We start from the raw sequence: 27,880 nt of genomic DNA, 5'->3' as shown, positions 1-27,880 counted from the left end.
GGTGATCATCGTCACACAGCAGTCAGGCAGATAAATCAGGTGCACTCTCCCTCCTTTCTCTGATTCATCTCGACTAGACACACACACACACACACACTGTCATGCATAAACGCACACACTTGCCTTCCTATCATTAGGGTGTGAAAATGAAAATGTCAAAGATCCAATATACATGCATTCTATAATGTTAAATTTAAAAGAGTATTTTAGGTTATGTGTTATCTATTTGAGCTGAAATTTAAAAACCACTGATTATTCATAAAGTTATAATACAAGCAAAAATACACTGAGTATAAGGCTGGATACTATGTTGACATTTGGTTTCATTTACAGAACAAATTATTCACAGTGAAAATGTTTTTTGATCAATCTGATTAATATTATTTGCACTACTAATTTCTACCTATAAAAGTCACAAACTGCATTTAGCTTAAATTTTAGATTTAACTAATATAGTAATAGCTGTGATTAAACCACGAGTCAGGGTTTTCATGGAGGAAAATATAGATTTATTTACAGAAAATTTACATTTCATTTAACTGTTATAGCAGTACATGATTTCCATCCAATATCATCAAATGTCATATGAAGAGTTTTTGGGAGTTTTTAATGACACAGACGATGAGAATGCTGCTAATGAGTAGCTGAGAGTTGGAGGAAAAGAAAATGATGACACACTGTGAATGCTTGAGCAACTGAACTCGAGTATTTGTTTGTGCTTATGAATATATCACAATGTACAATCTGTTCCAAATTCAGGCCCAAACTCAGTCGCCCTCTTCAGCAGAGCTGCTTTCACTGCGCTTATCTTCTCATCCAGCTCTGTCAGGCTGCAGGACTGAAGGACAAAGAAAGAAAAAAATGATCAGCTCACTTAATATAGGTTAACCTCCACTTACAAAGTACTGCGAGAGGAAAGGAAACACAACAAACCTGAGCAGAGGACGTCTTTTGTCGTTTGTGCAAGTGACTCTACAAAACAAGCACACAAATACACATAAGACCTTCTTAATTAGGGCAATTTTTAAACAAGCTTTGAGAAGCATACTGAGGTGCTCATCTGTGCTCCTTCCTACTTTGCCCTCTCAAGGACAGAAAAAAGTATTATCCCAGAAAGGAATACAACGCAGTAGAAAAGGGGAATACACAAAGCCGAGGATAAGGAAAAGCTCCATTTTAATCTAAAACATTTTTGTGTCCTTATTGGATGCTTTTACAATAAATAGGTAAACAATAAACACTGGGAGACAGATAAAGGTGGCCTCACCTAACAAGACCATCAAAAATGAATAGAAAACTTCATGTATGTGAGACTGTGTAAGCTTCTGTACCTTTAGTTCTAATTTTCAAACACGGTCAAATTTTTTATTGATATGTTGCTGTCTAATTTTGTTAGGAAGCCTCCATTAATAATCAGCATTTAAACGCTGTCCCTGGAATCATGGGCCAACTGTGTACAGCTTTTTGGAAAACACCAAACTAATGCAAAAAAAGGGAGGGCTGGGTTGGAGGGGCGGGGGCGAACTTGGAATATAAAAGACCCCCATCCTCATCAGTTTATTCAAAGACACTCAACAACTCTTGCTCAGCTCACACAAACATGCAGTGAGTCAAAAGCAGATGGAGAGCAGCATACTCACAGAAGCAGCATGCTGTGCTGAGAAATACCAGGATGAAGAGACATGTAGCATCTCAAGTACACTTAGATAACTAACACACTGGACAGACTCCTTCAGCTTGGGAAATCAGAGTCTGTGTGACTGCTGATGTCTGACAGGTTGAATAGAAAGACCAATAAATTACCTACTGTCATCTTTTGAGTCAGCGTCATCTCAATAGCAATGAACAGTTGTCAATTCTGAGATTCATCCGTCTGCCCTCACCTAAACGTTTACGTAAATCTAACCAAAGGCACTGCAGTTCTGATTTAAATCAGCTTAAGTGTTACTTGAAGAGTGAAACGTGTTGAAGTATCAAAGCATAACAGAAGAAATTCCATTCTCATAACCCACAAACTCCTTTCAGTAAGTAGATATCACTCTGAAATGATTTTTCCTACAGCAAACCAATACTCTCCATGCCAATTTAGGCATCATACACAACTGAGCTGACAGTGCGCAAAATGGAGAAACCAAAATTCTAACTAAACTAAAGCCTTCTTACCAATGCAGTATGGATCTTTTGTCTTTCTCCGATACGAAAAGGGTGCCATCTGTCGTGAATTGAACCTCAAACTAGCATCCTGATCACAACCAGAGCCTCAATACTCAAAAGTCATTAAGAAGTGCAAACTAGTTGCAATTCCATTTGGAAATGGAAGCAAAGTTGTTTTCAGTTCCAATGCGACAACATAAAAGCACTTCAAAACAAAATGGAGAAGGAGCAGACTGTCGTGTTCAACAATTTCCAAATTCTCTATGATTACTATGACTTGAATAAGGGAAAAAAAAAATCACTGACAACAGGTTTGGGGGGGGGGGGGGGGGGGGGGGGGGGGAAACCCCACACATACACACACTAAAACTCTAATCAGAGCAGGACGCATGATTTATATGCTCCACATTAACACGCCTGTAAACTTCAGTCTCACGAGGGCCCAGAGAGTCTTTTGTGTGAACAGGGAGGTTTGCCTTCATGGTTAGTTTCTTTCAGTCAGGCTCCTCAGGTGAAATGCAGCACCTGCTTACTGTATGAATCGCAGCAGACAGGCTGGCAATAGCTGGAAATAAACTGGCTTAAAACTGACACAAATTGTGCAACTCGTAGAATTTCATTAAGACATATGGCAATTAAACTACATTCAGTGCCTTAAAATAAATTCTCATTCCTCTTTCAAACATGCATGACCTCTGCCATAAATAACTATTAACGCCTTTGATGTATCTGTATTTGTATTTTGAAGCCAGAGGACTCACTGTGGATTGAAAGTACTCAGGCGAGAGTCCCTCCAACTCGAGTATACGATCCTCCAACTTCTTGAGTCGCTGGTAGACACTCAATGGAACTGGACCCACTGAGGAGTAAAACACTTGTTGAACAGTTTGAAAATTGAAATTTAGAGTAGGAGCAAACAAAGAATGACTGATAACAACAGATAAACCAAATAATAGATCAGTTTATAAATAAAGGCTTACTATAAGTAAAAAATACAGTGCCAATAAAAGGTGTCATGTAATTGCTGAGTTAAATATATTGTACAATGTTATATACAAGACAAAGATCATTTGAGCCTCACAATAACTTCCTGTCTCTCACCTGCTGCAAGTTTGAGGTGAGCTTCGATGTTGTTGAGTCGTTCCTCTATGGCTGCATTTCCACAGTCTCTCGTCAATGGCCCCCTCTGTTTATCCCCAGCCTCTGCTTGGTCTCCCCCACTACGGGTCTGGGGTCCGTAAGTGTTTACCACTCGTGTGACTGCCCAGCCAAGAAACAAACACAGAAGATACAACTCGGTCCTAAACAGATTCTAGTAAACAACATGTTTTAGTTTGATTACACAAATGACAGTTTAAAAAAAAAGCTGTTAAAAATTCTGACATTTTCTTACCTTTTACGTGGCTTTTAAAACCCGGGTAAGGAGTGAATACGGCATCTGTTCTGGCACAGCTGTTTTCTACAGATGATCACATTTAATATAAATTGCAATTAGAATTACCAAATGCAATTAAACATGATTACCAAAAGCTGTATATGTATATCACACCTGAATAACAACTACTCCTGATTTCTGTTACTGGTGTCTCACACAGGCTTTGAATTTAAAAAAGGTTCTTCTGTCTCGTGTTTTTCTGGACTAAGCGGGTTGTGTTTTGAGGCCGAGTGTGTTAGCTACTTCAGCCCCACTCTTGGAGCAGTTCAGCCTGACCTCTCGCCTGTGGAAATCAGCTCTCTCCCAAACATTGGCAATCTGTGTGCAGGCACCCTCTCCACCCCCCCACCTCTCTCCCATTCTCACCCTGATTGCAGTCGATCACGTTGCAAAACTCGCGTACATTGTTTTCATTGATCTCCATCTGTTTGCGTTCCATAAATGCAGATATTCTTCGCTCAATCTAGGGTTACAATGAAGACAACATAATAAGATACAATGGATTGATGAGGTGGCAAGAATGCTATGTTTTTGACTATTTAACGATAATGATGTGGGACAAATAGGGTGCGGCAATTTACATTTCAGAAATTTCCAGGTAGCCAAAAAAGTTGAACTGCTTGCCATCATCACATGATGGAATATGAATACTGTTTGCTTGGCTACCAAAATAAATGCACAACAGAATGGGGCCTCTTGTCCTTCATCCACATGCAATCTCAGAGTAATGAGCATCCACTTCATAATCCATCAAGGACCTGGCCCTCTCTCAAAACCCTCCAGCAATGTGGTCTGTTCTACCCCACCGCAGCACTAAAGGACCCCTTATTCTCTACCGAACTCAGCTTATCAGGTCTCCATCAAGCATTTGCTTTGCTGCGGCACGTCATGTGCACATCCTCTGGAGCAATTACTTATGATTATTCATTTGCTTGACAGAGTGTAAAGAGGGCTCTAAAATTTCACTGCCAGAACAGCTGACAGATCTGCTGACAGCGACCAACCTCTGACTTCCCAGCTCGGATCTGAACCATGACATCATCAGCCGCCGTCTTGCTCTCTGTAGCCCCGGAGCTGTGCGAATGGTGCTCAGACTGCGTGGCCGTCTGTGCACTGCTTGAAGATGAGATGACAGCATCTTCTGATGTGTTCTTTAAAGAGGATGCATCAGCATCCAACAACGCCTTTAGGCTTTCTGAAACAGCCTAAATAAACAGCAGGCCAGAAAGAAGAATATTAGATGTAATTATTTAAAGCTCTGAAGAATAATCGAAAATTTAAAATTCAGATATTGTTAATTCGAATCTACTTTTATTTCCTTGCAATGATAACACAATAAAAAGCTGCATAATAATCTATGTCAGCTCTTGAAAATCCTCTAAAGTTTTTACCTGTAATTTAGCGATATGTCCTTGTAATGAGCTGTAAACATGAGCAGGTGGAGATGATTGAAGATTCACAGCGCTGGGGTTGACATCTATTTTCAAAGCAGCATCCCCAAATTTCAGCTTAATTTCAGGAAAGACAACGTGTGGATGTTACTGTGAATCAGCATTTAACATGCAATTGCATGCCAACAGGACAATATATACATTTGTCTCATATATGCAAGTTACAATTGATTGATGTGAAAGTACATAAACTATTTTTGATAATTAACTGGGTAATTATTATTGATTTGTTACTGTTCAAGAAAAAGCATTTGGTGGTATCAGCTTCAATTTAATGGAATAAAGGATTATTTTCCTCTTGTTTTCAGCTGTTTTTTGTCACTGTAAAATTAATATATTTGGCTGATTATTGCAATGGTGGTCAATCAATACATAATTAAAAATAAGATTATCCCAGACTTAGGAAAATAATGAACTTCTATAGATTCATAAAGCGGGTGAAAGGCGATGGTTTTATTTTTTATTCAATGCATATTTTATTTGTGCTTTACCACACAAATAGCAGGGCTTGAGATCATTTACTGCATGTATGGAATAAAGAGGTTTATTTAGATGTGTATTCAATCCAATACGAGAAGCACGGCAACAGGGATAATGACATGAAACATTGCTGTTACTGATGAAACAGAATGCCTAGTTAAGCCCAGTCAAGGCACAAGCTCGATCTTGTATCTTAAATTACTTTCAAAACAACACTGAACCATTTAAAGCACAGTTACTTTGCAACAACCTACTTGTCAAAAAAAAGCACCACAGCGCTGTGTGAGTGACAATGAATGAACAGTGTGGGTCCGCTAAGCAGCCCTGCTAACACCACATTGCTAAAAACATTAGCATGCAGCCAGCTAACACCCCGGACTGAAAGGAGCGATGTCCGAAACAAGGCAGCTTAAACAATCCAAACAAACCTCTTCCCCGAAGTCTGCTAGCAGTTGCAGTAACGAATCCATACAGTCTGTATAGCTGGACATTTTACTGGAGTCACTGGGAGGAGCATGATTTCTACTTAGCTTCATTGCCTCCGCCATTGCTGTTCGACAAGCCGAAGAATACTGTGCGCTGATTGGTTCGAGTGCAGGCTTCTGCGTGTGCGCGCTTAACGAAGTCGAGGCTCCACACACGCATGCGTACACGCACACAACCGTAGTTGTGAGAATATTGATATTACTGCTAAAATACTAGTAATAATAAATGCTTAAATTAAATTCACTATTTTTACTGGGTTTTATTGTGCAAGTATTTCTGAAAGCTTTAAGGCATTTCTCTTTTTCAGTCTTTTAACAGATTGAAAGGAAATTGTTTACATAATTCTTAAAGTCAAGGATCAACTTTTAAAACTGCAATTACAATTAAGTATATATCAGTTTTCTGTAGATATAGATGTTAGATACTTAGATATTATCAGGCTCCATGATAGCAAATTGAAAAAACAAACAGCATAAAAAAACAAATAAAGTTATAAAATGTGAAATTTAAAAATCTTTGAACTGTTCTTCGACACAGGGTGGGTAAGATCATCTCTATATATACTGTATAGGAAAACTGATTTTATAAAACTTTGAAAAACCTGTTTTATAGCTTTATTTCCAAACATTTCATGCACATTTCATCTTTTACCCAATTGTTTCTACTTCTCTTCAGTCTGTTCCCATAAAATCCAAACTAAATATGCCTATTAATGACTATCATCAAATATAAAAGCCCTCTTCATGCATTAGTGACCCTGTGGTTTTATACAGTAATCTATTAGCAGTCAAGCAACATTTTATTGTTGCCTCTAGTCAAGTTAAGCTAATGTTGTAATGTCATACACTGGTAGACAGTTCTATTAACAATCAAGTATTATTTTAATATTAATAAAATAATTTTATGACTTGTGTTCTCTACCTGAAAACAAGCCTGTAAGTAGTGCCACATCTGGAGCATATTATTAAATGCCCAAAGATGTCCAGTCTCTGAACTTTCTCTTTTAACGCCTTTTAAAGCATGTTTTAAATCATTTATTCTCTGTCGTCTTATGGCATGTTTATCTGTCAAATTTTATTTTCACTATATGTTTAGAATGCCAGTTCTTATATATTTGTATGACCTGCAATTTTTATTACGTTTATTTTAAAACACTGTGATATATACAAAGCAGGCTCCCCGTCTACTGAACTCACTCAAATGTGCCGTTAACTGTATTCTCAGTCACTTACTTTTCAAACAGGCGAAAGAATGGTCACTCAATTATAAAGATATTGTCCCTCTGACCGCAGTGGACTGTGCAGCAGGGCATTGGGATGGGAACCTGGTTACAATGGCGTATTTTTTTGTGTTGAGTGACTGTGGGAAAATCTCCCTCCTCTATTCAGACATTTTCCCCTTCTTTTCATATAATGAGGAGAGAGACTGATGAAGGAAACAACAGAAAAAGAACAATTACAGGCAAAGAGAAGGCACAACCACTCAGAACTCAATAATGCTCTTTAGGAGGGTTAATCATTTTAGGAAGGGGTCTGAAGACAAGCCTTTTTACTTTAATTCATCTCTGAGGTGATATTTTCCCCCCCAAAACAGGAAGGAACTGTAACACTTGACATGGTTTGACATGCTGAGCTATTGCTGAATGTTCCCACACAGCAAGGCGCTCAGAAATTAAAAAACTGCTCATTTAATTTGGCTGGCTTCAGACCAAAGAGCTGTTTATTCTTCTAACGGGGAAGAGTTGTGATTTAAGGCATTTATATGAGCCATTAAAAAAAACATGATAGCCTACTTGAGCTCAATGTTTTTATATTTAGCTATATTTACATTTTGAAACCAAAACTAAGTATTACAGATATTGACAATCTTTAAATGTCACCTTTTCCTCTAATATGTTCCGACATCTTAAAAACAATTTTAGAGGATTAAAAAACCAGTGGTTGAAAAAGTATTTACAAGTGCTACAGCCTAAAAATATTCCTTTACAAGTAAAAGTTCATGCACAACGGCCTTAGTCATTGTTGGCTTACACCGTGGGGTCATTATTACTGATGCATCAACATAAGTAGTACTGTATTTATCTAATTGGCTGAAAGTAAGGTACAGCAAACTGATTTAAATGCGCTAACTTGTTTCCAGAGAATGATTTGACCTCTGGTTTTTCTTGCTGTTATTAAATCATATTAGTTGTAGATTCCTAACATAACATTACAATTTATAACCATTTATTAAGTATTTATGCACTGCTTGTAAATGCTAAAGCCATTATAGAGAATTGCTGAAAAGTGTTACAAGGATACCTTAATGGTTCTTTGTGCAACTTAATAAGATTTTTTTTCTTTGCTTTACAAGAATGTGTTCTTGGCAGGCAGAGGGAATTTGTGCTATACAGGAAATAAGGTGGTCCTAGTGTTAGAGGGAAGTGAGTGAAGAGGGATTGTTGCTGCCTCTTGCCTCAGTCACATCAGCCACCTGCAGGAAAGTAAAAAGGTCCGCTTTTGAGCCTGTCTGCTGCACGGTGGCAGATTATGTTGACAGAGCATGAGACGGAGTAAAGGCCAGACATGAGGATCAGGAGAAAGAGGCAGCACAATGTAAAGAGCGAAGTGGATTGCAGTAAGAAGGTTTTGTCTCATTTCCCCCAGAGAGGAATAATTAAAAGTATTCCTTTCTTGTGAGTTTGGGACCAAGCTTCCCACAGATCAGCTCATTACGTACTGCTTTTAAGTAATAAAAAGATATACGTGGAAACAAATGTAAATTTTGCAGAAAAAATGTTTTTAAAAAAAAGACTAGTCATGGTGCTGGATTTGAGAGTGACTTCAGTAGCTTTTTACAGATTTTTTCTGAACTGCTTTGGCACATTACTTGCAACACTTTTGGAATTCTCAGTTCTGAAGATGCATGCAAACATAAGCAGTATTTACATGTGCATGAACTGTAAAGGTAAAATGTTTATGTACTGTTGTCTTCTATGTCCACTCATATAGTGGAAATCTCTGGGCTGCCACTTTTGTCCACTTGGTCACAGATTCCCACTGAACTCCTAATCCTCCCTATGAAGTGTAACAGGGGAAGAACTGCTTTGTTTGGTAGACCCATCAACTGCAGTTCTCTTTCTATTTGCTGTTGTTTCTCATTGTTACACTGCCACACATCCTCGCTTGTCTCCCTATACTAACGCTGTTGTCCCAGAAAAAGGTTTATTTGGGCTCCTACTAGTTCTTAAACTGTTGTAAATCTATATCTATATACAAGCATTTATACATATATAATTATATGGACTTTTACACGTGATGGCTTATACAAAGAAATAATGCTATTATATTTTGGAGAATAAAACTATTCAGTTGATAGAAACACTTTTTTTTAAACACAAATACATTTTTTTATTCTTTACACTAGACAACTAGTCATTAGACTTTGCTTTTAGGTGCTTAGGAATCCTCCCACCGTCCCAAGCTTTACTTGTTAATTGGTGTGGATGTAAGAGTGTGTGGTTGTCTGTCTCTCTGCTGACCCTGTGATGGAGTGGTGACCTGCCGAGGATGTTCCCTGCCTCTATTCCCACTCACCCCAGGACCTAGAATTGTGTGATACCAACATGTTCGGGCTGGTGATACAGTATCAACTATTGACAATAGTACCATGTTTATCGGGTTTAAGTTTATGATTAGTGACATAGTTTAGAATGCAAGTCAATTACCATTACTGGCAACAAAAATAGTAAATTAGTAAATTCAATTTTTTTTTATTTGTATAGCACTTTTCAAGATAAATATCACAAAATACTTCACAATGAAAATAATAAAACATAAAAACATGTAGTCCACAGATCTCGAGCTCAAAAGGAGTTTGAAAGCACTGTCATGAAAGCTCTGTCTCCTTAGTTTTTTTTGTCTTGTGTGCTGCACAGCTAGCAGATCCTGATCACATGACCCCAGGGACCTGCAGGGGAAGTATGCATGCAAAGCCTCACTGATGTGCAAAATCTTAAAGCAGACTCTCAAGTTAACTGGGAGCTAGTGGAACTAAATTAGCAATAGTGACAGGTGGGAGGCGAGTGACTTGGAAGACTTATTCAAAAGTTTCATGGCAGCATTCTGAACCACCTGCAAATGTTCGAAAGAGGTTTTGTTAAGACATGTAAACAATGAATATGAATAATCCAGATGTGATGAAATAAAGACATGACTAAATCAGAGTATGACACAGTGGAGCTCAGCTTAGCAATATTTCTTCAGTGATAAAAGCAAGCGTGAACCAGATATTTCACATTAGCAAAGTTAAAGCTGAATCAAAGTGTTCTATAGACATTTTGGCAAATAGCAAGTGTAACTACAATTTCCATCAGAAATGTGTTCAGGGCACAAAAAAGGACTTTCATTTTCTCCTGGAAAATTTTCAGTCATCCAACTGATAATAAAATCTAACCAACTAGGCAACTATTTAACTTAGAAACAGCTTGAAGCTTGAAACAGATATATAACAAGATGTCATCTGCATAGAGTGATAAGAAATCTTAAATTATGCTGAAAAGGGACTAGATATAAGAAAAAAAGAAAAGGCCCCAAAACAGTACCTTGCAGCACACACTAGGCAAGAGAACGGGAAAAACATCTTTACTTGGAAGCAGCTACAGGAATTATTCAGAATCTTTTTCCTGCTTACACTAAGGGAAACCCAGCTCTTCATAATTCATTGTGAGTTAGCAATGCAATGTGATGCAGCCTCAACTAAAAGTTAGCCACAAGGGACAGGGAGGTAAGTTATTGCTTTAAGCCACTTCTGATTGTGAAGAGCATTAATAATATGGACAAAGTGTTAAGGATCCTCATGAAGTTATTAACTGGCTTTTACTGCTGTGCACTGCTGTTTCTGCCACATTTAGTCTACAATCACAAGAGAAAGATGTAAGTCTATACCAGCACTCAAGCTCTTTCCTGTGCGTTTGCTTAATCAGCTTAATACAGGTCAATTTGACTGTTATGGAGCAATTCAAGAGGTCTAGTGTTTCATCAGTGTTCATATATGGTTTTACCTTCTTTTTTTTAAATGTAGCTTTTAACAGCTTTATCAGAACACAATAGAAGTTGTTTCATGGTAGTTTATCCAGTGAAACTTAATGATTCCAGCTGAGCAAGCATTTGGTGACAGTGCAGAGGAAGAACTCCTCTAACAAGAAGAAACCTGTTGCATGACCAAATCCAGGGAAGGCTGCCTCTAATGAATAGGATGAGTGGAGAAAATATCAGTATTGAAAAACAGAAAATAACCACCAAGCCTTGGTGAGCCAGTAAGCTTAGATCAGAAATATTCAGATAGAGAGCCAGACTTAAAAAGGCACAGAGATAGTGAGAAAACAGAGAGAATAAAAAGTTAATTAAATGAGAGCAGCAGTACTGGATGATGGAGGTCAACCAGGAACTGGCTCTTGTAGCAGCATAGTTAGGAGCTGCCAGTAGCTCTAAGCTTTGCTTCAAAAGTAGAAAGGGTTTCTGACTCTTAAATCAAACCTGGTTCAACAGGGGATCAGTTTAAAAACACAATGAAGCTTAGTCATTAAGGGAATTAATTTTATTTTTATTTCCGGAAGATGAATGTGATCTTTATTGCTAGTTCTGATCAGTACTGATTTTGGATCACTGCCAGGCTTTTATGGGGTTATTCTGATGAGGAATTAGAATAGGGAAGTAATACATGTGTAGACTACTTTTCAGCATCACTCTGACAGAGGATAGTCCTAACTTTGACAAGGTATAAGGCCTAAGGATATATTTTTTAAATAATATACAATATTTAATGAAATGTTCTGCTCATAAATATCACAATAAAAACAGATGCCATGGTAATGCCAACCAGAGTAACTGTTTGCAAGGTCTTAAAAACAAAACACTTCTTGATTTAGAAATTAAAAAGTTTACAATTCACAATGTTCTTATAGTTCAATCGATTTACTTGGTCTGATTTACAGGTAAAAGTAAATTTTTGGGTAATGTGAAAAGTATTGGCTCTACCATAGATCCTTCAGGAACTCCATGACTAACTTCTGCATGTGGAGAGGAGTAAACATGAGAAAACTGGAATCTAGTGAACAAAATTAAGATTATGGATAAAACAGGAGTTTTGAGTGAAGTTCATCCGTGAACCCGTGATGAAGTTGCCATTTTAGATAAAAAAAAAGAGAGTATAGACCTGGAGGATAACACACAATCCAGTTGTATTTTCCATTTTAGTTTTCAAATTAGTTTTAGTCTAGTAACAAGGAGATGTTTGGTTAATGAAGAGCATTTCTTTCATTCATTCAATTAATGAATTACTCTTGCAGTAGTTATTTGTAGTAATGAACCTACAGAGACTGTTACTTCACTAGCAGTTTCTAAACAGATGCAATTTAAGAATATGTATTATAGTCTGGCAATATATAGTCACTAACTATTACAGTCACAATGAAAGCTACAGCTATGACTACAGCTGTGAAATGTATGTAGTGGAATATAAAATTGCACCAGTACTGTACTTAAGTAAATGCAGCCAATTACATTTCACTACTGGTTGGGTTTCATACTTATAAAAGTCTGACCAAGTCACCAGTGGCAACTTAGTCCACCTACATTGTCCTTAACGCAGCTGAGACAGTAGTCAGCAGAGCCTAAATGGCTGAAGTGAAGAGCGGTGAGTCAGAGTGCTTCAATCACTCAGCAGTCTTTCCCTGAGAGGCTGTATGTAGATAGTTCCCTTGTTATTATGTCTTCGGTTAGAGCTATGGAAACGTGTCCGAATCATATTCGTGTGTGCCTTAACACTTAACATGAGATATCTGTCATGAATAATGATAGAGAAAGCGTAAAGGAAAGTGATGTTGTAGTGGGGATGCACAATGTTTCTGAGCATCACCAGCAATTTTAGTAGAAGCCCTGCATGTACAGCTGGTGGAAAAAGTATTCCAATTCTCAAGTACAAGTACAAAACTAGACCTCTTAATCAAAATGTACATATAGTACAAATGTTTCAAATGTAACAGGATTCATTATTCATCTCAATAAAACCACCAGTGTGGTTTTTTAAGTCATTTTGAATATTTTTTCTAATAGACCTACTTCTTATGTACCATTGTAAAGTTTTAACTGAATGGGATGGAGCTAATATGGGTGAATGGGTTTTTATCTCTAGGGCTTAGAGATAATGGTCCAAAAAAGTGAAAAATATCTAGTGGGCAGCAATTAAAAGGGTGAAATGCCTTGTTGATGTCACTGTAGAATGGCCAGATTCCTATGCAACCAAACAAGCTATGCAGAAGAGCAGCTCTGAATGCACACATTCAACGTTGAATCAGATGGGCTACAGCAGAAGAACACACTGTGTTCCACTCCTCTCAGAACAGGAAAATGATGGTAAAATCCACATAATGCTCAAAAAATTGCACAAAAGAAGACTGGAAAAATACAACCTGGCCTCATGAGTCTTAATTTTTGCAACATTTGGAAGGTAGAGTTGTAAACAACATGAAAGCTTAGATCCATTCTGCTATCAATATCACCAGTTCAGGCTGCTGCTGGTGGTGTAATTGTGTGGCAGATATTTTTCTGGTACACTTTGGGCCCTTTAGCACCAACTGAATATTGTTTAAACACTGCAGCCTACCTGAGTATTGTTGCTGACCATGCTCATCCCTTCATGAGCACAGTGTGCCCATCCTCAAATGGCTAATTCCAGCAGGATAATGCACCATGTCAGAAAACTCTAATCATGTCAAAGTTGTTTCTTGAACATGAGAATGAATTTACTGTACTCAAATGGCCTCAACAGTTACCACATTTCAATCCAGTAGAGCACCTTTAGGATGCGGTAGAACAGGACATTTGCATTGTGAATGAACAGCTGAAATCTACAACAACTATGTGATGCTACCATGTACCAAAATCCTCCTTGCTGAGTCTGCCATGAAGAATTAAGGAAGTTCTGAAAGCGAAGGGGGCAAAACTGATATATCGGTCACAGGGTAACTAATGAAGTGGCTGGCTTATTACTAAATTATAGGAAGTGTTATTCCATAAATATTTATATGTTGTTTGCTTTTGTGGATACTTCAAAGAAAGGTTGTTTTTTTTGTACAAAGTTGGTTCCAATATAGAAATGATACATAAAGAGCATGGGCTCGGTTAAAACAACACACTAATTTTTTGTGTTTTGGATGAGCAAAATAAATAAAATAAATACATGTTTTTACTTTTATTCCAATTCAGTCTGGATTTTTTTTTGTGCGCAGTGCAGATTTTCTGTGTGGGGAGACCGTGTCAGCAGTGCGCGATTGCTCACGCGCACAGCTTAGAGGGAACACATATATAGTAAATTAAAATTTGTATCTAAAATGCAGTGAAAGTGAAATGGAAAAGTAAACAAGTACTTTTTATTAAAGAAATATACTTTGCATCTTTTCATTGTTATTACTTGTTTGGATTGATCCTGCTAGGAATTGAAAGAGCAGTGACAAAATAATTCTGTAACGCTGAAAAGAAACCCAACTAAAAATGTGTTACTTTTCACTCAGTTCCCAGGTAATGCACCTAATCTCAGTCTGCAACTCTGTCTCCCTGCGGGCCTGTAAATACATCCTAGCATATTACTCCCCCCATTCCCCATTGCATGACACCATCCCTGCCCCCACCTTCAGCTGACTGCACCTGTCACCTGGGGGCCTCTGCCTACATTCAGGATCAATTTACATAACCTCATTTAGCAGTTCACAAATCAGAGCCATTAAGAGCTACTAACAGGAACCAAGGGTTCTAATTTAGCTTGCCTTTCACAGTGGGAAAATTGTTCAGTTCAGGCCTACAAATAAAGATTCAGGTCTTGGCTTTGATTGTTGATTGTGATGGTAAATGTACAGATGATTAGAACAGATTTTCTCCCTGTATTGATTTCCTGCCAAAACACAGCAGGCACTGGTCCTGTACTGGGAAACCACAAGAATAGGTGAGTGCTAAAGAGTTTGTGGCAGACATTGATATGTACATATATTAAGCATTTTAAGTATAATGCATTTAATAAAATCATTATAACGGCCTCATTTTTTGGCATGGCTGGAGGTGCACTTACATGTATTAGTAGTTGTGCTGGTTATTGCATGTTAAAAAAATCTTGAAATTATTCTCTGGAAAATGCGGTGAAAGTGACAGCAAAATTAATCAGAGATTTGAGGATTTATTCAAAATGACAGTGTATTTACAGTAACCTAGCACTGTCATTTCTCTTTGCGCATTAGACAATATCCCTCAAATTTTAGCTGAACAATAATTTGAAGACTAAAATGTGTTTATTTACATTTGTGTGGCAACGTGACAGTAGCAAAACCAATTCAGAGTGGTGAATAGCTGAAGTCAAGAGCTGAAAAATTATTTTCAATCTGCATTCAATTTGGCAAAGATGGGGCTCATGGAATAAAGAGGCTGATTCAGATTTCCACTTGTTCAACACTGAACTTGGTGGTACGGCATTGTGAATGTGGGATTTTAGGGAGCAATTCTTTTTTTTTGGGGGGGGGGCATGTTTAATTAATCAACAAATCAGCACTCTCCTCACTAGCGTTCCAGGCCCATATGTTTGCACTTCACACTGTAGGATAAGGAGGAGGCTCCATAAGTGATGCATCCAGCCGCCTACAGATTTTGTCTACTGCTCCTGCAAAATGTGATTGCATAACATCAGTCATCAGCAGGCAGATAAGAGCTTCAATAACAGTAGGCCCATAGAGTTGGCAAGGTTCAGACCATGTGTGATGAAAGACCCAGACACATGCATTGACTGTATAAAAGCTTTGGGGGTCAAGTCACACAAAAATGAAAATGTTTATGAGGTGTGATTCAGTAAAGTGGCCCTGTCCAGCTTCGGTCCAGCTCATTTTTAGTCGTTTCACTTGAGGATAATTTATTACAAGTGTGCAGAGCAGGTCTATGTGGGGGTTGGGATTTAGCAGAATGGTGCTTGAAAATGCTATAGCAACCAACAAGAGGTTGTGGGCCTTTGGTAAAAGCAACTCAGATTGTGGAAAAAAAAGGAGATAAGATAGCATGCTGATTGTGAGAGTGAAACATGACATTTCCACATAACACTCTATTAAAAAACACAGTTTTGTCTGTTTTTAAGCAAATAGGCAGGCTAAACTAAATGAGAGTGAATATAAGTGTTGTACAAATTGCCTTTTGATGATTTGAACCAACACAGAGTTTTTAAGGTATTTAAATTGAGCTCAAGCATGACTTTCATACAGTTTTAGCTCAGAATACATTGTTCAGCAGATGGACTTACTGAGGCAGCTTGACTCAAACTCCTTCCCCCCCCTAAAAAGTCCAAGCCTGAGTGAGATTAAATGTTAACAAGAAGTTGGACCCAAGCCATTCCCTTTTTTAAGCCATTCCCTTAAAAAAGGGACAAGGGGAGAGACAACTGTTGTTGGTGTGTAGCCTAGACGAATTACTTTTAATGAACATGTAATTAATGGAAATAGACTGAACGGTTTCAAAGCAAACAACGATTCTAATTGATTTGCATTTTCCCTTTTTGGGCTCTCCGATTCCTTTTGTCAGGCCTTTCTATTGATTACCCGCTATGTGTATCGCTCCGCATGTGTTTTCCTTCATTAAGAGATAACGGGTTCCTGATTACTCCCATCCCTGGGTTTAATGTTGCTTAATGTCTACTTTGTTCCCGTGTCATGTCGGAGGGCAGCGAGAATAATGAGAGAGTGGGTGGGCCGTGATTGGCCTGCAGTAAGGCAATAGTGTTTTGGACGCCGGCTGCAAGGGGATCAGTGAAGAGGTTAAAAAAGCAGAACCTTTAGGGCTGGCTGAAGCGCAGCGTGTGGCCCCTGAGTCCGATTCACTCTCACTTACACTGCTGTTTTCTGTTAAACTGCCATTTGACTATCAACACCTGACACTCCTATATTGAGCTGCCTGTCAGCCTGACATCCATGAAATGTGTGTTACAGGCTTTTTTCTTTCTCCCGACTAAGTGTTTAACATAAATGCGCTGCCATGCAGCTTCTCTTTGGGGATTAGGATATAAACCCCCATTCTGTCGATTTCCGTTCATTTAGCCTGTAAATTGACCAAGTAAGAAACCACATAGCCTATATCCTACTGAGCAATTCAGCCACCGGAATAACATACAGTGACAATTGGCCAAAAAGGAGAACTACCGCGTTGTGAACAGAATTGCATGTTAGCTAATTGTTAATTTAAGCGGCTCGCAGTGGCTAATTATGTCGGCACAGCCAAGCCATTTGCATGATGGACCAGCCACCTGCCTGAAGGCGCTGCCAGGGCAAACTATATAATTACTGAACAGCAGTGGGGCAATTTTTGACTGTCGCCCCTTTTGTGTCACATGAATTCCTCGTAATGACATATTTCATTAGGGGGGCAAATATCACCCCTCCTCCTGTAGCCGAACAAAACATGCAAGTCTCAACAGGTCCTAATATACAGGACCTATTTACATCCACCTCCACCCCGTGTTTTTATTAACCTGTAGTTATGTGCGTCTTTACTGTGAGTTAGATGGACGCGCTGTGCCTTTTCTCAGCTCGGCTCATATAGACTGTGCTCTGGTTAAAAGGGACCATGGCTTTTCTTAAAGTGATTGCAGCCTGAACTCATTAAGCTGTCAAATGTCCAGGCTTTGGGATCTTGATTGCTTATTGTGTAGAAACATTCAAGGAATTTTTTTTTCAGTCTGCAAAGAGACGCAGCCTACCCCACCATTCACTCACACAGGAGAATGGACTGACTGCTGGATTATCCATGGATTCAGTGCGGTTTAATCAAGTTGTCCCTCTTTACTGAGAGCATATGGGAAGTTTCATTCATTTTATGCTTTAAATTTTCACGTTAGGCATGTGTGTGAAGCTTTTAATGCTTACTGGGCAAAGCAAAAAAGCAAAATCAGGGTAACTGGTTTCGACTTTTAAGGTTTCTTACCTGAAAATGTTACCATAGAGCTCTGGAAGAACTATTCATAGCAGTGGCACATATAACAATACCAGATACAAAAAAGAAAGCTTAGTATTGGTCAAAAATTGTAAAAAATAAATAAATAAAATAAAGTATGGTTAAAAGTAGGTGGACTCATTATACCTATCAGCTGAGAATTACTATCATTAATTTTTATTTGGATGAAGTACACCCAATGCTGTAGGTGGTCAGTGGTAACTGCAGTGATGAGTAGTTACTAAACAGAAGCTGTTTTTACTAAAATCTTAATTTGTAAATTGTAGCTTTCAAATCAGTTTAGAAGAGTAATAGAAAACAGAGCTCGGAGTAAGCCCTTGTATCTTTACATTTACATATAGATATTGAGTATATCCACTTAGTTACTCTGCAGCACTCCTTTTAATATTGCCGAACATCCTTTATAAACTAAACACACTTTTTTGTGTTAATTCCTCTAAAAAATGTTATTATGGCCTATAATTCATAAGTGCTCTCATATTTATAGCATGCAAATCAATTTCAATTCACTTTAGGTCTCACTATTTGAAAGGGATAGCCTTGGACTATTCAAACCTTCATTAAATGGAGAAGTTATTGCTGCAGGCCTATAGAGCGAGCAGCGGCACCCGGGTCGGTCTGGAGGGTCTGGTGTTAACGGGGTTAGTGATGGCTCGTTGGTTTCTAAAGGACTCCTGCTGGTACTGTACACAGACATGACAACTCCGCTTTAGTCTGGTCTCATTTAATTGGCATGTTTAACAGGAGCACACACAGCGTGGGCGCGCACACCAGCTCACTCATTTACTTGAATTTCTATCCTGATGAGGACCTTCCACACAGAGACTTAAGTCTCAATCCAGCCTTATTCTTATCCACATTTCTGTCAAATGTCAAAAGTATGTTTACATTTATGTGGCATTGGGTGAGTGCACAAAACAAACATATTTCACACTGTTACTTTTGGACAAACACACAAGTAGAGTAGTTTTGAAGGTATGGAGAGTTGATGAAACAATTCATGTATTGTGCCATAGAAAACTGGGTTGGTTTATGATGCTTGGATATGAACCTGCTCATTTTGTCTTTTGGATTAAAAAAAAACTATACCCACTCAGGTCACAGAGAATGGCAGTAGCCTTGCAGTGTTTATAAGATCCTCTCCTGAAATAAGCTCATACAGACCCATGAAAGCAGGCTAGGGCCTATTCTGAAGGACAGGGGAACTAAGGGCCATGGCCAAAATATAGTTTGGAGGATTTTAACAGTACTTGTAAATAGGTATTTTTTTTAGCGATGGAAAGGTGGAGAATGTCTACAAAACTTAAAGTTTAAAGAAAATTAACAATTTATTGTTGTAAAGTATAAAGACTGATCAAAACATTTCTTTTTTTGTTTCTAAGTGTCTTAAGTGCACATGTGTAAAAATATGCTGTGAATGTTTTTTTCCCAAGTTTGTACAATATTAAGTAATTAAATGAGAGCATTAGTATTAAGTATTTGTAGTACGCGTTTTATAAACTGCTTTTCACAAACAAGCTGTCACAAAGCACTGTACAACAAAATAGCTTACAATAAATAAGAAAATTAAGTGCTGTAATGGCAATACAAAAGTTAAGACACAGAATAAAGTTTACTAGTTGATAAAGTAAAGTAGCTTAAAAAGTATCAACAAAGTCGGTTAAGCAAAAAAAAAGTGTTTTATTTTATCAATACATTTTTATCAATATTTAGAGGGTTCTATAATACCCCAGTTTACATGGTATGTCATCATGTAACAAGAGAATGGAAATCAGGTGACACTGCTTCTAAACATGGTCACTGAATACGAGGTATAATGTCCACTGTTTAAGTTAAATCCAACTAGATCCTGGTGTCCAGTGCTACTCATAATGCCAATTTCTACAGCCCGAAACCCTTAGCCTATTACTTATTATTCTTTTTCTACCCCGAGTCTATTCTAATTTTATGGCTACTTACATTAAGAACTCCTAATGTATCTTGAACTTAAGTCGAACTGGGTCTTCGATGGATACAGGTAGAAAATGATTTCATTAGTTTAGAAGAAGAGAGCCTACGGTTAACATGTGACACCCACACTGCCTGCCCTCCAACCGCAGATATAACCGTGTTATTGCACATAACTAAGATTTCATTTTTGTAACAGATTTTCCTTTCACTTTAAAACTATCAATAATATAAGAAACTTAACCACCTGCTATTTTATAACATTTAGTTTGTTGGTGTTTGTTTCTGATTTCAAGTTTAACCTTTGGCTTGTAGTATGTCCTCAGTGTGAATCTACATAAATAAGTTGTGGGTATGCATTCCTGTCTAAATAACAAGTTAGAAATAAGTAAGTACACAGAGGTTAGATTTAATTTCTAATATTTTCAAGAACAATTGCCTTATTTAATAAGCTAGTGAAATAAAATGCTTTCCTTTTATCTGGGCAAACTGAATATGTATCATCTATTAAACATGCATTTGTAGCTTTATTAGAAATTCTCTTTCACTGTCGCTCAGTTTGGGCATTCAGGTTTTCTGTGGCCAGAACTGGTTGATATCATCCAACTCTGACAAAGAAATATATGCAGTATCACTGTTTCCCTTTTACTTTACAAATTGTCTGTGTAAGCCTAGAAATCAGAACAAATTACAGTTTCTAAGTCCTACTCTGTGTCAGTTTTTTAAATGATTTATTTGCTTTCTGTAAAACAACAACAACAACAAATCCAATATTTTATAAAATTATCTAAACGAACATAATTTGTGGCAACCACTACCATCATAAAAAATGGCACGTGACCACATGAAGCTTCTGTTTTGGGAGGTTTCAATATGTTGGTGTGTGTATTTTGATTTTAAGCAGCCTAAAATTTGTTTACATTTCTAAAATCGAATTTGTCTAGAACTAATTTTTCAACCTCTTGTCCTACTCTGGCAATGGAGGTGCAGAGGCCAGCACTCCCCTTTAGATTTCTTAATATAAGATGATTGCTAATCTGCACCCCCCTTTTTATAGACCCCATCCTCATGTTGTTTCATTTAGAAAAACCAAACCAAACAATATAAAACAAACAATTAAAAAAATCAAAACTGACACTCTTTTTGACGGTGACTTTAACATCTATGCAGATGACACTCTCCTTACAATCAATTACCTTAATGAAAAAAACATGTTAAATCTACAAAACCTAAGAGCCTGGTGATTATTTAGCAGAAATCTCTTATGCAAGAACTCTGAATAAGTTTTTTCGAGACAATTTAAAGTGCTTTACTTATTTTGATGTTATTACAAAATGATCAGGAACAAGTGAAATATAAATCTAAATGTTTCAGTGTCATGTCTAATCCAAATACAGAATTTTGCATGCAAATTTATGAGTATTTAGAAATTCTGCACCCTACTGTAAATAGCATAACATACCTGGGATTTTTTCTTTTACTTACTTTAACAATTCCAAAGGAGAGATGAATTTTTGTTGATCACTTTAGGGAATGTTTTTAATTGCGATTTTGATTGTTTTATATAGATTAATCAATTAAATTATGAAACTCTAGAGAGCTCATTTTAATCTTCTTTTTATCCTTTTTGCATTGAGAGTTTCGAACAAAGTTACTTCTTGAAATTTTACAGTGGCACCACGACAACGTCCAACATGAGAAATGAGACTTAACCATCTGCAAAATCCTCTGCCTTAATTGTCCTTGAGGAATATGTTGAACCCCAGCTGCCAAACATGATTAATTTACAGACTTCTTTTTTTATACGAGAACATCTATTTACAAGTTTCGTCGGTTTTTGGGTTTTGCATGAAGTCCATTAAGTATTGAATTGAAAAGTCGTGTGATTTGTGCCGTTTTCTTTTCTTTTTTTCTTTCATTCTTTCGGGTTCTTTTTGTTTTGTTTTTGTTTTTTTTGTTTTTTTACCCAAGCAGTATTATTAAAATGAAGATAAATTGCAGCCAGTCTCAGGGAAAATTTTCTCAAAAGAAACAAAGCCAACACCGAAGATATATAAAATGCACTTTGTTCATCAGCGGGAGAGATAAAGAAAGACTCCACTCAGCGAGCTCTGAATGCTGCATTTCATGCCTTCAACAATTATGCTGAAAGGTCAAGTATTACAGCATCTTGTGTTCCGCTTTGCATGCAAAGTATTTCAGTTCGCAAATGACCCTCGTTTGCGCTCTTTGCACAATGGCTCGAAGAAGCAGATAAACGTAGCACAATTAAAGATTTTTGCTGCTAGCTCACAATAACATTTACCAAGGGGGGTGATTGCATTTGCTGTGTAATTGTCCTATTTGTAATCCTCATGAATGCTTGGGCCTGCTGCAATGAAATGTTTAGGAACTTAAGAAAGAAGAACGAGAGTGGCTGTATTTAAAAAGAACAGAGTTTTCATATATACATATAGATTTATAAGATTATACAACGACTAATATGAAAATGCTTTTTTGAGTATATCTTATGTAATAAATGCAGACTTTGTGCTCATTTTTCATTTTCCCATTGACGTATTCTTTTCAGCACCGTGGACAGCACCCGTGTCATCATTAACATCTAAATCAGAAGAAAAGCAATTAAACGCACTACAAACACTTACTTAGCATATTATTATTATTATTATTATTATTATTATTATTATTATTAGTTTATGTGAAATTCAAGTAATTATTGGAGCACTTCTTAATGTCGAGAATAGGCCACGCCATCGTCACATACTCAGCAGCAATGTATGTCAGGAATCACACACCAGTGAACAAAATCACCAACGACTCACTAGTTTTTGTTTAATGATTGCAGGTCTGTTAATATTAATAGGTAATCTACGTGAGCATTACTCTTATTTGAATTTTTCCCAATATAAAAAAAAACTTTTGAAAACTGTTTTGTAAGTTGTAGTTTTAGAACAAATTAAAAAAACAAACACAAAAAGAAACCCAAGCTACTGATAACTGCCCTGCTAGGCTCACTGTATCTAACTAGTTAGCTGTTAGGCTGTCTCTTTACCGCGATGTCGATATTTGTTGGGTTTAATAAAAAGAATCTAATAAAATGCTTAATGTGCTCTGAAAAGAAATCCACAATTTATACATTTTGAGGGAAAATTAAAATAAAAGTTAAAGAGACCCCAGCCCCCGCTTTTATTTCATTTCTGAAGCTATATATATATATATATATATATATATATATATATATATATATATATATATATATATATATATATATATATATATATACATTTTATACATTTTGTCCTCCTCAACTTTAAATTGAGTATTGACTACGTACTACTGATACACTGGGTCCCTGGGTGAATGAAATTCAGCAGCTAGTCACTAACTCAAATATGATTACCTTGAGATTAGAGACTAATTGCTTGGGGTTCGTGAAGACAGCCCACAATAAAGGCAGGAAGACTTGAGAAGTTGCACTGTGGGTTTCTACAAAAGAGAGCGATGAGAGCACACACGTTTCCAACAAGTCATTCTCAACAGCTACAAGCTGCACACAAAGACCACACACCGCGCCAAAGACATGTTAATGTAATCCCAAAGTTCTCACTTCTCTCCCGAACAAAACCTGCTCTGCAAAATACCTAATAGAAGATAGTTTCTGATGCTGGTAAGATTTCACTTAAAGTCTCTAAAATTGCTTTTCTAGGGGCTGCCTGGTGCCCTTAAACTGTATCTTTCTCTGGCTTCAAGGGAAAGACCTACTGCGTGCTTGGAAAGGAGACGGACGTGAGTTTAGTGCCTAATTTTTTTGAACATCACATTTTTTATACGATAATACTGACTGAATATGCTTTTGGATTTTAAATACAAAGTTGTAGAAAATCAGTTAATGTTCTTGTATTTGTATTAACATTAGCCCCCATTAAGCAAAAAGCACTGCTGAGCCCCAGTTCTCTGAGTGTTTTGCAGAATTTGTGCTAAAATGGGACTTATGCAAAAGTCATATAAACAACTTGTGGTCCAGTTGTGGACTAAGGCTTCTAACTGTACTATATGAGCCGCATGTACTTTGGCCACCGATGCATACGGTAAGTATCAGAAAAAATAGAGAATATTAAAAAATACAAAACAAAAAACCCCCAAAACATAATGGTCACCTCGGGCGTCAAATAAAGCTGGGTGACTTTGAAAAACAGTAGTATGTGAATAGTTGAGTACATTCCGGTCTAGAAATAAAGAAGTTTCCATATAATTAATAAAATTTCAGGAATTAAAAGTGCAGCAGGACCGGAAAAGTCAGATAGGCAAATGGAAGGAAAAATTACTTTGGTTGGATCATGTGGAGTAAAGATCAATTATCTCAAGACAACGGATAAACATCCAGAGAAGTTTTATTAAAGTGTATGCTTTAAATCCTCACTTATTTCAGGCAGCATCAGAAATGAAAGCCAGTAGAAGCCAAGAAGCTGGAGGATTAAAAAAAAAAGCTTTAAAGATAAATTATTTTCATTACGTATCCTGTCTGAAAGGCTCTAAAATTATAGCTTTATGACACATGACAGCGCTGATTTGAAAACAACTTACCCTGGTCAAGCCATAACCGAAAATCGCCCATCATTAACCCCGCCGCTTAGCTACCACATTGTTTACTGTTTAAGACCTATATCTCTGTTAGGTGGCAGGAGAATAGTCTCTAATGATTATTATACCTTTTATTTACCGAACCCTACAACTAAAGGGAAATAAATTACAGCTTGAGTTCTTTATTTTGAAAATAAAGATATCTCCAAGTGTCAAACATCCCACAGGGTTAAAAAAAAATCTACAGTCTAATATTTAACATATATAAATATCTGTGTGGAGGCAGGTTTGTTTTTAATGCCCGACACAAACAGCCTGTTTCCTTTCAATTCCCGGATTGATTATTGATGAACCATCTGATAGCCCCGCGCCAACAGTTCACCTCACGACTCTTTTGAGAAGAATACGGCGCTGTTTGGCGAGGGATTTCATCGATAAGCTGCCCTTTGAGCAGCGTTTGTGTTTGATGTTGGGAGTCGAGGTACCTTACCTTTCTGACTCACGCCGAGAGAAAACACACATACAGAAAGAGAAAAGAAAAAAGCACATAAAAGGCTCAGTTTACTCTCCAGGGCATGCTTGTGTGAGTTGCAGCCATGAAACGATAAGCCTGCGAGGTATGTGATTTAGCAGGAGAAAAAACAGGGGCTGGGGGGTGAAATAGGCCCCAGTATTTACTGTCATGTCAGAACTAATGCGGCATTTAGTTATTTTTTCCCACGTTCTGACAAATCTGAACATATTTTGAAAACTTCTAGTTGCTTGTTCTTTCTTGCATTTTATCTGCAAAAAACTAATAATAATAATAATAATAATAATAATAATAATAATAATAATAACCCTGCTGTTTTGTTGTCTTTACCTAAATAATTATTTAATTTCACAACAAAGTTTAACTGTTTGGGTTCCATAATTTATTAATAGGACTGTTTTGCTGTAAGTCAAATATCTATATAAGTTACAAAGAAATAAAACGTACAAATACCAGTGAAACGACAACAAACCGGCAATAGCGTCAAAAACTTTGTACAACAAATAGCTAAAATTCAAACCTTTTACTGAAATATACAAGCTAGATCTACGGCTTACATTAAATTCTATTATGAATCAGAGTCATCACATTTGTGTCTGAGGAGGGAAATTTAAGAGCACCCAGCAGTCCTGCAGTCTATCTGCGTCTCTGTTTCGGGTTTAGTTATCCCAACTATGGGGCCTATTTGACTGCTGATTCTTCCTTTGTGTCAATATAATTTACATAAATAAATCCCAAGACTTTTACATCCGCAGTTTGTGAACAAGTGATTCTTCCACAAGAGTCACACTTCCTTTCGAAATGGGGAGGAGAAAAAATTCAAGAAGAGCTGCGTCGGTTTCACTCGGTTCTTGTTCAAGTGCGCACATTTACAGTGAAACTTGCCGAGCATTAACATAAAAATGTCTTTTCTTTTTTAAAATTAGATTTAAATCATAGCCGGCGCCTCTTGTCACCATGTCCTGCCGTATAACAGGGCTGAACACTGCAAGGCCGAGCCGTACTCTGCGGCGGGGGAGTTGAGGTGGGAGAGGCCGGCCACTTGGCTCTGAAGTGAGGGCGGACTGGAGGAGTGCTGCGCCAAGTCTGGAGAGTGACCTGTGCTTCCCACCTGCTGGCTCTGATGCTGGCCGAGGCCGGACGTGTTGTTAGACATAATCATGACATTGCCCCCTTGCTGGTGGTGCGTCTGAGCGGAGGATGTGGGCGTGTGGCCGCTGCCTTGGCACGGCTTCCCATCCTTTACCAGCACCGGCACAGCTACTCTCCGAGGTGACTGCTGCTGCTGTTGTTGGCAGGAGCCGCTCTCCTGCTGCATCTGCTGCTGGGAGGCTTTGTCTTTTGCCTGCCTCTTCATTTTATACCGGTGATTCTGGAACCAGATTTTCACCTGGGTCGGGGTGAGGTGGATCATACTTGCCAGGTGTTCCCTCTCCGGCGCCGACAGGTATTTCTGCTGCTTGAAGCGTCGCTCCAGCTCGTACACCTGCGCCTGGGAGAACAGCACTCGCCTCTTTCTCCTCGGTGTGGTTGACAGAGAGCCCATGCCTTTACCCACGTCTGCCAGGGAACTGAGACTGCCCATGCTGCCCATGTTCATCCCGGATGATGAGCCCATGAAGCGGGAAACTGAGGGGGGAAAATAATTGTAATTAAATTCAATTTTTTTTTAAAGTTATATTCTCGTGTTACATAGAGACATTTATATGGAGAGAAAATTTAGTATGGACAAATATCATTTGCAGATGCAAAAATCAACAATGTTACTCAATTATCAGCTTTTTATAAATCTTCACGGGTCTCAAAGAAGCAGACACCTTTATTTACAACACCTAAAACTCAAAAGTGTCAAAGTGAAAGCGTGTTCATAAACTACATCGACCAAATTTAAGGAGCCGCTCATAAATGACAGCAAAGCTGTTACTGCTGGATGAGTGTGAAAGCCCTGAAGGAAAACTGTTCCATTATTTTTCTGTCGTGAGAATCTTTACAAATGTTGAAATCTGTGGATTAAAAACTTGAATATTTGCGCGATTTCTGCCCCTCCTTACTGGAAACATCTAAAGTACCGAAACTTGAAAAATGCCAATTTTGTGCCGAAAAACGTAAAGATTATAAAAACTGTACTGCAACTCCTAAAACACAGCACCACGAAACATCCGCAAAAATATGGATTTCAGCTCAATGCGGACTGTGATAACTCCAAGCTGGAGTCAAAGAACAGGTGCAGGATACTCACTGGTGGAAAAACGCGGATCTGGGTTGGCTCCGTACCAGCCGGTTGCCGTGGCGCTGCCCCTCATGCCGTCTTGGTAAGACGGCAGGTCGCCCATGTTGCCCAGGTTGCCGTTACAGTAGCCCCCCATGGCCGTGTGTGACAGCTGAGAAACACCTGCCGCAGTCATGTGGTAAGCCGCAGACACAGTCCCATTATGGCCCATGTGGTGCTGCTGCATCGCCGCCTGTGAGACTTGCGGCTGCCGGTAAGAAGTGAGAGGTGCCCCCAAGTTGTTATTCTCCATACTTACTTTCTTATAGCTCTCCTCAAGGGGACTCAAGATATCGGAAACAGAAAAAGGAGTCGTATGCTTAGGGCTCATCGACATTGTTCTGGGGCTGGAGAGGGAGAAATTAGAAGGCAAGGCAATCTCTCCTTCTGCCTTTTTTTTTTTTTTTTTTGGCCAAAGCCCCTCTGCTTCCTGTTGTCTCAACGTCGATCCTGGTAGATGAACACGTAAGAGAGCGCCTCAAGTCCGCCTTAATTGGATTGAGTGGGAGCTCGGTGCTGGCTTTGGTTTGT

At 38.1% G+C, this 27,880-nt stretch overlaps 2 protein-coding genes across 2 annotated transcripts; both read right to left on the bottom strand.

The window, feature by feature from the left end:
• Positions 1-486: 486 nt before the first annotated feature.
• mbip (MAP3K12 binding inhibitory protein 1) lies at positions 487-6,107 on the bottom strand. Its single transcript, XM_085257836.1, has 9 exons — positions 5,949-6,107; positions 4,981-5,097; positions 4,594-4,794; positions 3,956-4,052; positions 3,548-3,613; positions 3,256-3,414; positions 2,916-3,013; positions 934-972; positions 487-838 (listed from the first exon to the last, which is right to left on the bottom strand). The coding sequence occupies exons 1-9, from the start codon at positions 6,066-6,068 to the stop codon at positions 731-733; spliced, it is 1,005 nt and encodes a 334-aa protein (XP_085113962.1). The 5' UTR covers positions 6,069-6,107; the 3' UTR covers positions 487-730.
• Positions 6,108-25,419: 19,312 nt separating this feature from the next.
• On the bottom strand, positions 25,420-27,880 carry nkx2-1 (NK2 homeobox 1). The gene is made up of 2 exons (XM_085256836.1): positions 27,320-27,880; positions 25,420-26,709 (listed from the first exon to the last, which is right to left on the bottom strand). The coding sequence occupies exons 1-2, from the start codon at positions 27,684-27,686 to the stop codon at positions 26,033-26,035; spliced, it is 1,044 nt and encodes a 347-aa protein (XP_085112962.1). The 5' UTR covers positions 27,687-27,880; the 3' UTR covers positions 25,420-26,032.

This window comes from Mchenga conophoros, linkage group LG19 (assembly GCF_057382185.1).
Source record: "Mchenga conophoros isolate Kocher_MC1m ecotype Shallow Benthic linkage group LG19, M_conophoros_male_GT1.1, whole genome shotgun sequence".
NCBI lineage: Eukaryota > Metazoa > Chordata > Actinopteri > Cichliformes > Cichlidae > Mchenga > Mchenga conophoros.
The sequence above is the reverse complement of the archived record's forward strand: the minus strand, read 5'-3'. Positions and strand labels throughout refer to the sequence as shown.

Bases quoted from the DNA above. Each gene is read 5' to 3' on its own strand.
- mbip (XM_085257836.1), bottom strand. From the start codon at position 6,068: ATGGCGGAGGCAATGAAGCTAAGTAGAAATCATGCTCCTCCCAGTGAC. The intron at 3,014-3,255 runs GTGAGAGACAGG...TTTACTCCTCAG, and splicing joins TCACCTCAAACTTGCAGCAG to TGGGTCCAGTTCCATTGAGT. The intron at 839-933 runs GTTTGTTGTGTT...TTTGTCCTTCAG, and splicing joins AAAAGACGTCCTCTGCTCAG to TCCTGCAGCCTGACAGAGCT.
- nkx2-1 (XM_085256836.1), bottom strand. From the start codon at position 27,686: ATGTCGATGAGCCCTAAGCATACGACTCCTTTTTCTGTTTCCGATATC. The intron at 26,710-27,319 runs GTGAGTATCCTG...TTCCCCCCTCAG, and splicing joins AGATCCGCGTTTTTCCACCA to TTTCCCGCTTCATGGGCTCA.